Source organism: Pristiophorus japonicus, chromosome 6, assembly GCF_044704955.1.
Source record: "Pristiophorus japonicus isolate sPriJap1 chromosome 6, sPriJap1.hap1, whole genome shotgun sequence".
Classification (NCBI taxonomy): domain Eukaryota; kingdom Metazoa; phylum Chordata; class Chondrichthyes; family Pristiophoridae; genus Pristiophorus; species Pristiophorus japonicus.
This window is the reverse complement of record NC_091982.1, coordinates 69615204-69629922: the sequence shown is the minus strand read 5'-3', so window position 1 is coordinate 69629922 and position 14719 is coordinate 69615204. Positions and strand designations below refer to the sequence as shown.

The 14719-nt window shown below is 48.9% G+C and overlaps 1 protein-coding gene across 3 annotated transcripts in view; it reads left to right on the top strand.

The window, feature by feature from the left end:
- The window catches only part of fhl1a (four and a half LIM domains 1a), a 73362-nt gene extending 58914 nt beyond the window's left edge, over nt 1–14448 (top strand). For all 3 annotated transcript variants that reach the window (XM_070882920.1, XM_070882918.1, XM_070882919.1), the window contains 2 exons: nt 10181–10367; nt 13332–14448. In XM_070882920.1, coding sequence (XP_070739021.1) covers nt 10181–10367; nt 13332–13483 — 339 coding nt within the window. In that variant the 3' untranslated portion in view covers nt 13484–14448. The remainder of the gene's footprint in view (nt 1–10180; nt 10368–13331) is intronic.
- Nucleotides 14449–14719: the final 271 nt, after the last annotated feature.

The following is a 14719-nucleotide window of genomic DNA, read 5'->3' as shown; positions in this document are numbered from 1 at the left end:
TCGCTGCGCTCACAGTAACAGGGAGCAGGCCAGGTGGATAAGGTGGTGAAGAAGGCAGACGGAATACTTGCCTTTATTAGCAGAGGCATAGAATACAAGAGCAGGGAGGTTATGTTTGAACTGTATAAAACACTGATTAGGTTGCAGCTGGAGTACTGTGCGCAGTTCTGGTCACCACATTACAGGAAAGATGTGATTGCACTAGAGAGGGTACAGAGGAGATTTACGAGGATGTTGCCTGGACTGGAGAATTTTAGCTATGAGGAAAGATTGGATAGGCTGGGTTTATTTGCTTTGGAACAGAAGAGACTGAGGGGAGACCTCATTGAGGTGTATAAAATGATGAGGGGCCTGGATAGATTGGATAGGAAGGACCTATTTCCCTGAGCAGAGGGGTCAACAACGAGGGGATATAGATTTAAAGTAATTGGGGGGAGGTTTCGAGGGGATTTGAGGAGAACCTTTTTCACCCAGAGTGGGGTGGGGGTCTGGAACACACTGCCTGAAAGGGTGGTAGAGGCAGAAACCCTCACCACATTTAAAAAGTACTTGGATGTGCACCTGAAGTGCTGTAACCTACAGGGCTACGGACCGAGAGCTGGAAAGTGGGATTAGGCTGGGTAGCTCTTGGTTGGCTGACACGGACACGATGGGCTGAATGGCCTCCTTCTGTGCTGTAAATTTCTATGAAATATTTGGAGGCTGAGCTTGGGGTGGAATTGGAGGCCAGTGAGTTCCAGCTATTCCCGGGGCAGTGTCAGGGAACAGGACAGAATCAGTGACGAGAGGGTGGAGTTAATGGCCAGAGACAATGGGGGTAATCTTGGCCGGTAAATCGGGATGGATGTATGCTGGGCTACTGATCCAATATCACCCGATTTACACCAGTTCCCAAAGGCTTCAGTCTCCCAGGACACTGCATCGTGTCCAGCACTGGATGGTGGTCAGTCTGACAATACAGACAGTTCGACGTGACCCGGCCAGAGAGTGCGACGAAGGCAAATAGGATATCACTGCATCCCAGGTAGCCGATTGGTTGGCGTGTCTCAGTGCGAGGGGTCAGGGCCCTGAAGAGGTTGGAGGACAGCGGGAGGTCGGAGTGCAGCGAGAGCCCAGAAATCGGAGAGCAGCGGGAGGTTGGAGGGCAGCGGGAGCCCAGAGGTCGGAGGATAGCGGGAGCCCGGAGAGCAGCGGGAGGTCTCGCAGTCGACGAGGCCCGGAAGTCGGAAACGGTGAGCAACAGGGTTGTGGACCAGCAGTGGGGTCGTGTCCCAGGAGCGGCGCAGCACGGGCCGACAGTGAGTTTGCGTCCTATGAAACCCATGGATTGAGGCCCTGCGGGAAGGAGGGAGGACAGGAGGAGTGTGTGTGTATGAACTAGGCCCATACAGCAGAGTCTGGTCTCCAGTCGTCTTACCACTGGACCAAGACCTTGCTCCGTCAAGCCCGTGTGGTAGCTGCTGTGAAACGGCCACCCCATGTTAAAAGAACTCATGCACAGGCATCTTCCACACTTTAAGATGAAGATCGGAACCTGGAACATCAGGACCTTCACGGACAGCCCAACAGCGACAGACCGGAACGCCGCACCGCTATCATGGCCCGGGAACTCAGGTGCTTCAACATAGACATTGCCACCCTAAGCGAGACTCGGAGGGTAGGGGAAGGCCAGCACAAGGAACAAGGTGGTGGTTACACCTTCTTCTGGAAAGGCAAACCCGAAGCAGAACACCACCTCCATGGGGTGGGCTTCGCCGTAAAAAACAAACTAGTTGGCCGTCTCAGAGACTCCCCCTGCGGGATAAACAGATGCCTCATGATCCTTCGGCTCACCCTAGCCCGGAACCAGTGCGCTACGGTCTTCAGCGCGTACGCCAAACACTGGAGGACTTCAACGCCAGAGTCATAGAAAACATAGAAACATAGAAAATAGATGCAGGAGTAGGCCAATCGGCCCTTCGAGCCTGCACCGTCATTCAATAAGATCATGGCTGATCATTCCCTCAGTACCCCTTTCCTGCTTTCTTTCCATACCCTTTGATCTCTTTAGCCGTAAGGGCCATATCTAACTCTCTCTTGAATATATCCAATGAACTAGCGAACCAGTCGGTAAGGACACTGACCTCTGAGAAGGTGTGATCGGCCGAGAGGGGGTAGGGAAAGCCAACTCCAATGGATTTTCCTCCTGAGGAAATGCTTCGAACACGGCCTCATCATAATCAATACCCTGTTCTGTCAGAAGGACAAATATAAAGCCTCATGGCCACACCCTCACTCCAAGCACTGGCATCTGCTAGACTACGTCATCGTCCGAGCAAGGGACTGCAAAGACATGCACATCACCTGCGCCATGACAGGAGTCGATGACTGTTGGACGGATCACCGCCTAATCCATTCCGTCATCTCCATCAATGTAGCCTCAAAACAGCGGCGACAACAGAAACAATGCCGCAGGAAAAACAACGCCGGAGCACTCAAAGACCCTGCTAAGAAAGTTCTATTCAGCCAGCGCCTCGCACCAACCTGATGACTCCCAGTGACCCAGAGACGCAGAGTGTCCACAGCACCTGGTCTGCCCTCAAGGTTTCCATAATCAGCACCTGCAAAGAGACGCTCGGTCACTCGACCAGGAAACACCAAGACTGGTTCGACGAGAGTGACCAGGAGATCCAGGAGCTAATATACCGCAAGTGCATGGCATTCTTGGACTGGAAGCAGCAACACAATTCGAGGGCAAGAAAGCAGCTCTACATACATCTGAAGGCCGAGGTCCAACAGAAAACCCGCGACCTAAAGAATAGATGGTGGGTGGAGAAAGCGCAGGAGATCCAGCAGCTGGCCGACAACCACGATGTGCGAGGATTCTTCAGCGCAGTCAAGACCACCTACGGCCCAAGCACCCAAGGCCCTAACCCACTACTGGCCAAGGAAGGAGAGGTGCTCATCAAGCAGTCAATGTCCACTGGAAGGAGCACTTCGAGGATCTCCTTAACAAGACTCTGCCTTCAACGTGAGTGTCCTTGACTCCATCCCGCAGCATGCTACCCGCCACCATCTCAGCACAGCCCCAGCCCAGCCATCCGACAACTGAAGAACAAGTCATCAGGAGCAGATGGAATCCCCGCCGAAGCACTCAAACATGGCGGAGAAGCACTACTGGCGCAGATCCATGACCTCAGCTCTCTTATCTGGAAGGAGGATATCATGCCAGGAGATCTCAGACGCCGTAATCGTGACCATCTTCAAGAAAGGTGACAAGTCCGACTGCGGTAACTACAGAGGAATCTCCCTGCTGTCGACCACTGGGAAAGTCATCGCAAGAATCCTCCTCAATCGTCTTCTCCCTGTGGCTGAAGAGCTCCTCCCAGAGTCGCAATGCGAATTCCGCCCACTAAGGGGCACAATGGACATGATCTTCGTGCAGCAGATACAAGAGAAATGCAGGGAACAGCACCAACCCTTGTACATGGCCTTCGTTGACCTCACAAAAGCCTTCAACAGAGTCAACCGTGAGGGATTATGAAGTGTCCTCCTCAGATTTGGCTGTACTCAAAGGTTTGTCACCATCCGCCGCCTGCTCCACGATGACATGCAAACCGTGATCCTGACCAACGGATCCATCACAGACCCATTCCACGTTCAGACCGGGGTCAAGCAGGGCTGTGTCATTGCACCAAGGCTCTTCTCGATTTTCCTTGCTGCAATGCTCCATCTTCCCCTCAGCAAGCTCCCCACTGGAGTGGAGCTAAATTACAGAACAAACGGGAATCTGTTCAACCTCCGCTGCCTCCAGGCCAGACCCAAGGTCGTCCCATCCTCCATCATTGAATTACAATATGCAGACGACGCTTGCGTCTGTGCACACTCGGAGGTCGAACTCCAAGACATCATCAACACCTTCACCGAAGCGTACAAGAGTATGGGCCTTACACTAAACATCCGTAAGACAAAGATCCTCTACCAACCTGCCTCCGCCACACAGTGCTGCCACTTCAGGTATCAAAATCCACAACGAGACCTTGGATAACATGGACTATTTTCCATACCTCAGGAGCCTACTGTCAACAAGGGCAGACATCAACGACGACGTCCAACACAGTGTGCGAGTGCAGCCTTCAATCACCTGAGGAAGAGAGTGTTTGAAGACCAGGACCTCAAACCAAGCTCATGGTCTACAGAGCAGTGGTGATACCCGCCCTCCTATATGGCTCAGAGACATGGACTATGTACTGCAGGCACCTCAAAACACTGGAGAAATACCACCAACACTGTCTCCGCAAGATCCTGCGAATTAATTGACAGGATAGGCGCACCAACGTCTGTGTTCTCGCTCAGGCCAACATCCCCAACATCGAAGTATTGACCATGCTCGATCAGCTCCGCTGGATGGGCCATATCGCCTGCATGCTTCACACAAGACTCCCAAAACAAGCGCTCTACTCGGAGCTCTGACATGGCAAGCGAGCCCCAGGTGGGCAAAGGAAACACTTTAAGGACACTCTCAAAGTCTCCTTGAAAAAATGTAACATCCCCACCGGCACCTGGGAATCCTTGGCCCAAGTCCGTCCAAAGTGGAGGAGAAGCATTCGTGAGGGCGCCAAGCGCCTCGAGTCTCTTCGCCCGGAGCAAGCTCCAGTCAAGCATAAACCCGGCAACCCACCCACCCTTTCCTCCAACCACCGTCTGCCCCCCTGTACAGAGACTGTAATTCCTGCATTGGACTGTACAGTCACCTGAGAACTCACTTTTAGTGTGGAAGCAAGTCTTCCTCAGCTCCGAGGGACAGTCTATGATGATGATGACAATACAGACGGTGAGGGATTGAGAGATGTGGTGGAGCTGGGGGTCACCGGCCTACATGTGGAAGCTGACCCCATGTCTGTGGATGATGTTGCTGAGGGCTAGATCCTTGGGGACTCGACAGGCAGAGGTGTGGGGGTAGGCAGGAACCATTGCTGGTTATGGTCTGACTGGGATTGGATAGGCAAGAGTAGGAGCCGGTGAGGACAGTCCCACGGAGCTGGACGCTGGAGGATAGCACAGTTAACTGGTGCGGACAGGGAGGAGCAGGACGAGCATGAGTCACCGAGGATGATTAGACGATTTGAGCTGCGGCAGGATAGGCTGCCTCATTGGGTAGGAAACAACAAATGGAGGGTCTCCATCTTTCTGACAAAGAAGTCCATGAGCTCCTCGCACTAGATGTTGGAATGAGCGTGGAGCAGGCGGGGAGAGGAGTTTAAGGAGATGGTTGTAGTGGAGAAGAGAAGCCAGGGGTTCTCTCTCCAGGATGTCCCTGGAGTAGTGAACAGTTTTGGCAGAGGAAAGTCGGACAATTGATGTGCATCAGATACAGCCAAGAGCCAAATCTGCATCCTGGACTTGAGGGAGCAAAGATGGTCCGACGGCAAGGCAGGAGAGGGCGAAGGTTTTAGAGTGTGAGGGCATGAAAGCTGGAGGTGAGGGTATGAGCAGATCGATAGCTGCAGAAATATCATGGTGAATGGAAGGCCAAAGGCTAGACCATTGGCAGCTTGAGAGCGAGCCATTTTCCAATGAATGGACGAAGGAACTGGGGCTGGAAGGGGTTCGGGAGATGAGGTGATGAGTGTCACATGGAAGGGGTCGGAGATGAGGGCCAGGGTTAAGGACATCTCCTCTGGGCTGGAGAGGAACTTGGAGTGGGAGGGGGAAGATCCAGTTATCGTGGTCCACGTAGATACCAACAACATAGATAGAACCAAGAAAAAGGTTCTGCTGAGGGAGTATGAACAGCTAGGGGCTAAATTAAAAAGCAGAACCACAAAGGTAATAATCTCTGGATTACTATCCGAGCCACGAGCAAATTTACATCAGGTTCAAAGATTGGTGTGGGAGAAATGGATTTCGGTTCATGGGCACAGGCACCAGTATTGGGGTGAGAGAGCTGTTCCATTGGGACGGGCTTCACTTGAACCATGTGAGGTCTAGTGTCCTGGCAAATTGAACAACTAGGGCTGTAGAGAGGGCTTTAAGCTAATTAGTGGGGGGCGAGTGGGCGGAGGGCTCAGGTGAGCAGAAATTTTAAAAAAGTCAAAGTATAAGGAGAAGGCAATAGAGCAGGGTAGCACGGGGAAATGAAAACCAGAGCGTGACAGAATGTATAAAAGTAAGAGTTAAAATCATCAGAAAGTGGGGTCAAAGCAGGAAATATGGCAAAAAAACAAAGTTAAAAGCTCTTTATCTGAATGCACGCAGCATTTGTAACAAAATAGATGAGTTGACGGCACAAATAGATACAAATGGGTTTGATCTGATGGCCATTACAGAGACATGGTTGCAAGGTGACCAGGACTGGGAACTGAATATTCAGGGGTATTTGACAATTCGGAAGGACATTCAGAAAGGAAAAGGAGATGGGGTAGCTCTGTTAATAAAGGATGAGATCAGTGTAGTGAGAAACGATATTGGCTCAGAAGATCAAGATGTTGAATCAGTTTGGATGGAGATAAGGAATAATAAGGGAAAGAAGCAAAAAGCAGGAAACTATAGACCAGTTAGCCTAACATCTGTCATTGTGAAAATGCTGGAGTCCATTATTAAGGAAGCAGTAGCAGGATATTTGGAAAAGCATAATTCAATCAAGCAGAGTCAGCATGGTTTTATGAAAGGGAAATCATGTTTGACAAATTTGCTGGAGTTCTTTGAGGGTGCAGGGTGGATAAGGGGGAACCAGTGGATGTGATGTATTTGATTTCCAGAAGGCATTTGATAAGGTGCCACATAAAAGGTTACTGCACAAGATAAAAAGTTCACGGGGTTGGGGGTAATATAGAGGATTAGCTAACTAACAGAAAATCAGGATAAATGGGTCCTTTTCCAGTTGGCAAATAGTGACCAGTGTGGTGCCACAGGGATCGGTGCTGGGGCCTCAATTATTTACAATCTATATTAATGACTTGGATGAAGGGACCGAGTGTAATGTAGCAAGTTTGCTGATATTACAAAGATGGGTGGGAAAGCAAATTGTGAGGAGGACACAAAAAAATCTGCAAAGGGATATAGACAGGCTAAATGAATAGGCAAACATTTGGCAGATGGAGTATAATGTGGCAAAGTGTGAGGTTATCCACTTTAGCAGAAATACGAGAAAAGCAAGTTATTTAAATGGCGAAAATTGCAAAATGTTGCAGTACTGAGGAAACACAAACAGTTAGTATACAGGTACAGTGTGTATACAGGTACAGTGAGTGATCGGGAGGGCAAAGGGAATGTTGGTCTTTATTACAAGGGGGATAGAGTATAAAAGCAGAGAAGTCCTGCTACAACTGTACAGGGTATTGGTGAGGCCACACCTGGAGTACTGCATACAGTTTTGGTCTCCGTATTTAAGGAAGGATGTACTTGCATTGGAGGCTGTTCAGAGAAGGTTCACTAGGTTGATTCCAGAGATGAAGGGGTTGACTTATGAAGAAAGTTTGGGTAGGTTGGGCCTATACACATTGGAGTTCACAAGAATGAGGGGTGATCTTATTGAAACATAAGATAATGAGGTGACGCAACAAGGTGGATGCAGAGAGGATATTTCCACTGATGGGGGAGACTAAAACTAGGGGACATCGTCTCAGAATAAGGAGCCGCCCATTTAAAACCAAGATGAGTAATTTCTTCTCTCAAAGTTGTAAATCTGTAGAATTCTCTACCCCAAAGAGCTGTGGAGGCTGAGTCATTGAATATACTTAAGGCAGAGATAGACAGATTTTTGAGCGATAAGGGAGTAAGTGGTTATGGGGAGCGGGCAGGGAAGTGGAGCTGAGTCCATCATATCAGCCATGATCTCATTAAATGGCAGAGCAGGCTCGAGGGGCCAAATAGCCGACTCCTGCTCCTATTTCTTATGTTCTTATGGCCCTGTCTGTGAGCAAGACTGTGGTAGTAGAGGCCACAGGAGGTGGCATGGGCGAGGGAGTGTTTGTGACTATGGGATTATGGAGAGTTTATATGGCGGGAGGGAGTGAGGGAATCTGTATAATCTGTGGTGGAGCTGGGGAGGCAGCACAAGTTTAAAGGTGGCATGCATAGTGAGAGAGGAGGGGAGACAGGAGAGAAGGACCCAGAGGGGCCACGAGAAAGGAGATAGAAGTCACAGGCTCGGCTTCGGAGTGGCAGCCAAAACGTGCTCACCAATAGACAGAGGGTATTCAAGTTACAAAGGCACAGTCAAGATTGGGATAGTGGTGTCTGGTCGCTTCAGAGAATAGGGAGGAGACAGAAAGAAGGAGAGAGAGCGAGCGACAGTGAGAGAGAGAGACAGTGAGAGAGAGAGAGACAGTGAGAGAGAGAGAGAAAAAAAGAGAGAGACCAAAGTTAAAGTCTGGGTTAGTTAATCATGTTGCAATTGTTGAGAGGGGACTAATGCATTAAGCCCTCACCCTTATTTCTCTCCAATAAAGTTATGACCTGAAATCTATTTGCTACAGCTGTAAGAACAACATGTATTTATACAGCACCTTTAACGTAGTAAAACATCCCATAGTGCTTCACGGGAGCGTAATCAAATATCCTCTGCCCAGTGAATTAATATTTCCTCGCAGCAAAACTGGTGTTCGGTCTCCCCCTGGTGGGCAGCAATAAAAGTGTTTTACTTTATTTTCATCATCATCATAGGCACTCTCTCGAAATCCAGGAAGACTTGCTTCCACTCTCAAAGTGAGTTCTCAGGTGGCTGAACAGTCCAATACGGGAATTACAGTCTCTGTCACAGGGTGGGACAGATAGTGGTTGAAGGAAAGGGTGGGTGGGGAGTCTGGTTTGCCGCACGCTCTTTCCGCTGCCTGCACTTGTTTTCTGCATGTTCTCGGTGACAAGACTCGAGGTGCGCAGTGCCCTCCCGGATGCTCTTCGGCCAGGGACTCCCAGGTGTCAGTGGGGATGTTGCATTTTATCAGGGAGGCTTTGAGGGTGTCCTTGAAACGTTTCCTCTGCCCACCTGGGGCTCGCTTGCCATGTAGGAGTTCCGAGTAGAGCGATTGCTTTGGGAGTCTCGAGTCAGGCATGCGGACGATGTGGCCCACCCAACGGAGCTGGTCGAGTGTGGTCAGTGCTTCGATGCTGGGGATGTTGGCCTGATCAAGAACACGGACATTGGTGCATCTGTCCTCCCAGGGGATTTGCAGGATCTTGCGGAGACATTGTTAGTGGTACTTCTCCAGCGCTTTGGGGTGTTGCTGTATATGGTCCACGTCTCAGACATTTTATTATTTCGGTCTGTCTGCATTTAACGGTGAGGAAAACCTCTTGGGGATGGGGAAATGACAGGGAAAGCCAGGAGCCAAATATTAACATGAATGAAAGCGCGGCTCAGATCTGACAGCGTGCATCTCTGGATTAATTTCCTTTCGTTATAATCACTCAGTGGATTTTCTGGCATAAAACACCTCCGTTTCCCACAGGATCAATTTATAAATCACAATAAAACATTCTCCAAAAAGAATGAGATTTGCACACTCTGCCTGCAGCCACACGCCCGCCCTATCTCTCCCCCCCACCCCACCCGCCACCTCGTAGATTCACTGAGCGAGAGCTGGACCTGTTTCTGGGCGGAACGGACATTGCCCTTACAGAAGGTCGGTAGTGTAGGGAATTCAGGGCCAGTGATCTCCTGGACTAGTTTCGATCGTCTAGATGGGTCGGAGAGAAATTCCCCAGATTTTCCAGCCTAATTGGCCTGGGTTTGTATCTGATTCCCAGCCTCACACACGGAGTTCCCACAGCTCCGGCTGTGGTGAGGAATATTGGAATTGCGACGCACGAGGCATCAACAACTTGTATACATCGCCTTTAACATCGTAAAACGTCCCAATGACCCCCAAGGTGCTTCACAGGAGCGTTTATCTGACACTGAGCTACATAAGGAGATCAGGACAGGACCAAAAGCTTGGTGAAAGATGTAGGTTTTAAGGAGCATCTTCAAAGAGAGATTAAAATGGAAATGCAATGAGGCCAGAATTGGAGGATGGCAGAGATCTGGGAGGGCAGTCGGAGGTTAGAGATAGGGAGTGGGCCAAGGCAATAACAGACTGGATGCACCGACCAGTGGGTCTTTTGCTGCCCGATATTTTGCTACAATTGATTGGCAGAGAGCGTGGAGCCTTTGGTTCACATTACTATGATCTCCCAATGTGAAGCTGCTCTGTTTCAGGCCATCACCAGTGGAGGAGTGAACTATCGTGATGAGCCTTGGCACACAGAGTGCTTTGTGTGCAAGACGTGCCGGAAGCAGCTGGCTGGGCAGCGATTCACTGCTCACGAGAACTCCGTCTACTGTGTCGAGTGTTACAGCAACTTCATTGCCAAGAAATGTGGCGCCTGTCACAAGCCTGTGACTGGTGAGTTGTGGCTATTTTACTTTTTAAATCACAGGGGCTAAAAAAATCTAACACACACAGAAATGGTTTTGTTCAATGGTACATTTACGAGCATTAATCTCAGCTACCCCACCGTCTCTCACCAACCTTCCCGCCCAGCACACCCCACTGGCTAACCCCACCTCACCCATCTGCCTCCTCGGACCCACCAACTGAGCGACAATCACCGCCTCTCCTCCCCCCCGTTTGCAAACAAGGCCCTTGCCATCCATGAGCTTGTAGTGGATGACTGCATTGACCTCATGGCTTTGAATGATACTTGGCTCACGGGCCATGAAATTCAAGTTCTTACCTTTTTCCGTATTTCCATCATGCCCACTCCGAGCCCATCTTGCCCATGAAGCCCACCTCCAGCTCCCTCGACCCTACTCCCACTAAACTGCTGACCACCCAACTTTCCATCACCCCCTCCCCATGATAACCTGCTAACTGACATTTTCAAATGGATCTGTATTTTCAGGTACTGTCCCCCTCCCTTTCAAAACCGCCCACTCCGTTCCCCCCCCTTCTCAAAAAACCGCCATCTACCCTTTTGTCCTTGCACAAATAACACTCCACTTCCAACCACCCTTTCCTCAGAAAAGCCCTTAAGCATGTTATTGCAGAAAGATGGGCAACAATTTACATCGGATTACACAGGATATACAGCACAGAAACAGGCCACTCGGCCCAACCAGTCCATGCCGGCGTTTATGCTCCACTCGAGTCTCCTCCCGTCTTTCCTCATCTAAATCTATCAGCATAACCTTCTATTCCCTTCTCTCTCATATGTTCATCTAACTGCCCCTTAAATGCATCTTAAATACTATTCACTTCAACCTCTCCCTGTGGTAGTGACTTCCACACACATTCTCACCACTCATATGGAATTCAGAAAAAGCTTCTTTACCCCATTTGATTTCTTGGTGACATTATACTGATGGCCTCTAGTTATGCTCTTCCCCACAAGTGGAAACATTCTCTCTGTATCCACTCTATCAAAACCTTTCATAATTTTAAAGACCTCTATTAGGTCACCCCTCAGGCTTCCTTTTTCAAGAGAAATGAGACCCAGCCTGTTCATCCTGTCCTGATATGTATACCCTCGCATTTCTGGTATCATCCTTGTAAATCTTCTCTGTACCCTCTCCAGTGCCTCTATATCCTGTTTATAATATGGTGACCAGAACTGTACGCAGTGCCCCAAGTGTGGTCTAACCAAGGTTCGATACAGGTTTAGTATAATCAAATTTTGCATCATGTGCAAATTTCTTAATCATATCCCCTACATTCAAGTCTAAATCATTGACATATACCACAAAAAGCAAGGGACCTAGTGCTGAGCCCTGTGGAACCCCACTGGAAATAGCCTTCCAGTTACAAAAACACCCATAAACTTCTTTATTTTTCAATTCTATCCCTCTAGAAATAAACCCTAGTGCTTGGTTTGCTTCTGTTGTTGCCTTGTTAACCTGTCGCCTTTTTCAGTGAATTGTGTATTTGTGCTCCGATATCCCTTTGCTCTTCTGCCCCACTTAGATTGGTATTTCCCAAGTCATATGTGACCTCCCTTTTCTTCCTACCAAAATGCAATAGCTCATATATCGGTGTTGAAATTCATTTGCCAGTTATATGCGCATTCTGCAAGTGATTAATTTGGGAGGTAACTCCATGTATGATCAGGTTTCTAACTCTACCGCAGCACTGAGTTCGAACCAAAGTCACAAATGACATCCTGTGACTGCGGTCATGGTAGATTATCACTCCTCAACCTCTCTGCAGTCTTTGGCACGGTTAACCACATCACCCTCCTCCAACCACTCTCCCCCAATGTCCAGCTCAGTGTGACTGTCTTCACCTAACTCTTGCCTACCTGATTGTTGGAGCATCTCCAGTAATGGCTTCTCTTAGCAGTCACCTCTGAAATCCTCATCCACACCTTTCTTACCTCTAGACTTGACTATTCCATCGCGCTCCTGGCTGGCCTCCCATCTTTCACCTTCCATGAACTTGAGCTCATCCAAATCTCTGCTGCCCCATGTCCTAACTTGCACCAAGTTCTGTTCACCCATCACCCCGTGCTCGCTGCCCGTGTCCTAACTCACACCGAGACCCACTCACCCATCACCCCGTGCTCGCTGCCCGTGTCCTAACTTGCACCGAGTCCCGCTCACCCCTCGTGCTCGCTGACCTACATTGGCTCCCAGTTAAGCAATGCCACGATTTAAAAATTCTCATCCGTGTGCTCATACCCCCCTCCATATCTGAGACTTCCTCCAGCCCCACAAGCCCCGTGATCTCTGTAACCTCCTCCAGCCTTACAACCCCCGTGATCTCTGTAACCTCCTCCAAAGCTACAACCCCCGAGATCTCTGTAACCACCTCCAGCCCCTACACCCTTCCCTAGCTCTGTAACCTCCTCCAGCCCTACACCCCTCCCCATCTCTGTAACTTCCTCCTGCCCTACAACCCCCGAGATCTCAGTAAACATAGAAAATAGGTGCAGGAGTAGGCCATTCGGCCCTTCGAGCCTGCACCACCATTCAATAAGATCATGGCTGATCATTCCCTCAGTACCCCTTTCCTGCTTTCTCTCCATACCCCTTGATCTCCTTAGCCGTAAGGGCCATATCTAACGCTCTTGAATATATCCAATGAACTGGCATCAACTCAAAATTTCGTGCCGTGAGCTAATTGACCGCAGCAGGACTCGAACCTGTAATCCTCTGAAAACGTCGAAATAGAACCGAAGTCAAATGCTTGATCCATTAGGACACGCTGCCACTGCCAGTAACCACTTCCTGCCCTACAACCTCCCCATCAGTTGATGAGTGAGCGGTTTATATCCAGCATGTTCTGGTCTATTTTACATATATTGCTCACCATTCCACTGTAAACCACCCAGGTACGATACTGCTTTAACATTCTACGTTTACCTGTGACTAGGATTCGGAGGGGCCGAGGTTGTAACCTACGAAGACCGTCAATGGCACACTGAGTGCTTCAAGTGCAAGAAGTGCTACTGCTCCCTGACCAACAAGCGTTTTGTCACCCACAGCCGGGATGTGTACTGCACCGACTGTGGGAAAAACCTGTAAATCCTGCAGCTGGGAAACGCTCAATCGCACTCGCTGCTCAAACATGTTACTCCGTTTCAGCAAAGCTTTTAAAATCCGATAAAGGTAACCAGATGCTTCAAGGCAGTATACTAGCAAGTGTGCACAATCATTTCAAAGTTAGATACTAAGCATGTTTTCACAGGCACAGAAAGTGTTCAAAGGTTCCAAAAGAATGTCAGAGCTACGAAAGTTTAATTAAAACGGCTGCAATATTTAATCATGTGACTTTATACACGAGCTTATCACAACAATAAAAGTTGGAACTATATGTAAACTCATAATGGAAGAATGCTATTTACTCAGTGTATTACTGTAGCGTTTGACCGCATGCACTACACACCTGGACAGCTCCTGTCAGCTGTGTCTTCACTCCAGTTGCTGCCTCTGAACACCACATTTCTGGCAGCGTTTTAATGTAAATCAAATTCACTACAATATACAAGTAATCAGGGTATGTTCCGTAAAAGCACGATCGCTTTAAAAGAGGCATTTTGAGTCCTTGATGTGCATCTGGCAGCACCAGCCCTTCGCACCCAGGATCCAGCATCTCTCCCATGGTGGGGCCTAGTGATTGCGCGGCATACATGCCAGAGATTGCAGACAACATTTCGTTTGCATCCACCAGCCTCAAAACAACTGAAGTTTTACACACACCAATGTTCAGGAGCTATTTTAATTCATGTTGTTCTTGCCTGTACTCCACTGACTGAAGTTTGTTCAGTATGTACCCGATGGTTTTCATTTGCACACGAGTTTGCAATTTATTTCTTCTGTTGAAACGACTAACAAAGTGTGCCATGTGGAAATGTATAATGGAATCATTAATGGTGTATTGAGTATGACCTGTTAGCATGTGAGGTCTCCATTCAATGTATTGTACAGACAATCGATGGATTATCTGCAGCATGACAATATTGTACCTTTAATAAAGACTTTCAAACCTCCAGGCAGCCATGTGTGCTTTTTGGACTGACAGTTGGTTGTTTTGTTTTCACAACACGACGAGCACGATGAATTTTCCTTACAGACAGCGACATTTCTCAGGCACGCATCAAACTGGGCTGCCTGGGCTTGAAGGGCAGATTACCAGGGGTATCGCTAGAGCAAGCTGCTTGAAACAGTTCCCTCCGGCAAGTGGGCCTGTAACCAGAGGTCATAGATTTAAAATAATTGGCAAAAGAACCAGAGGGGAATGGAGGAGACATTATTTCACAC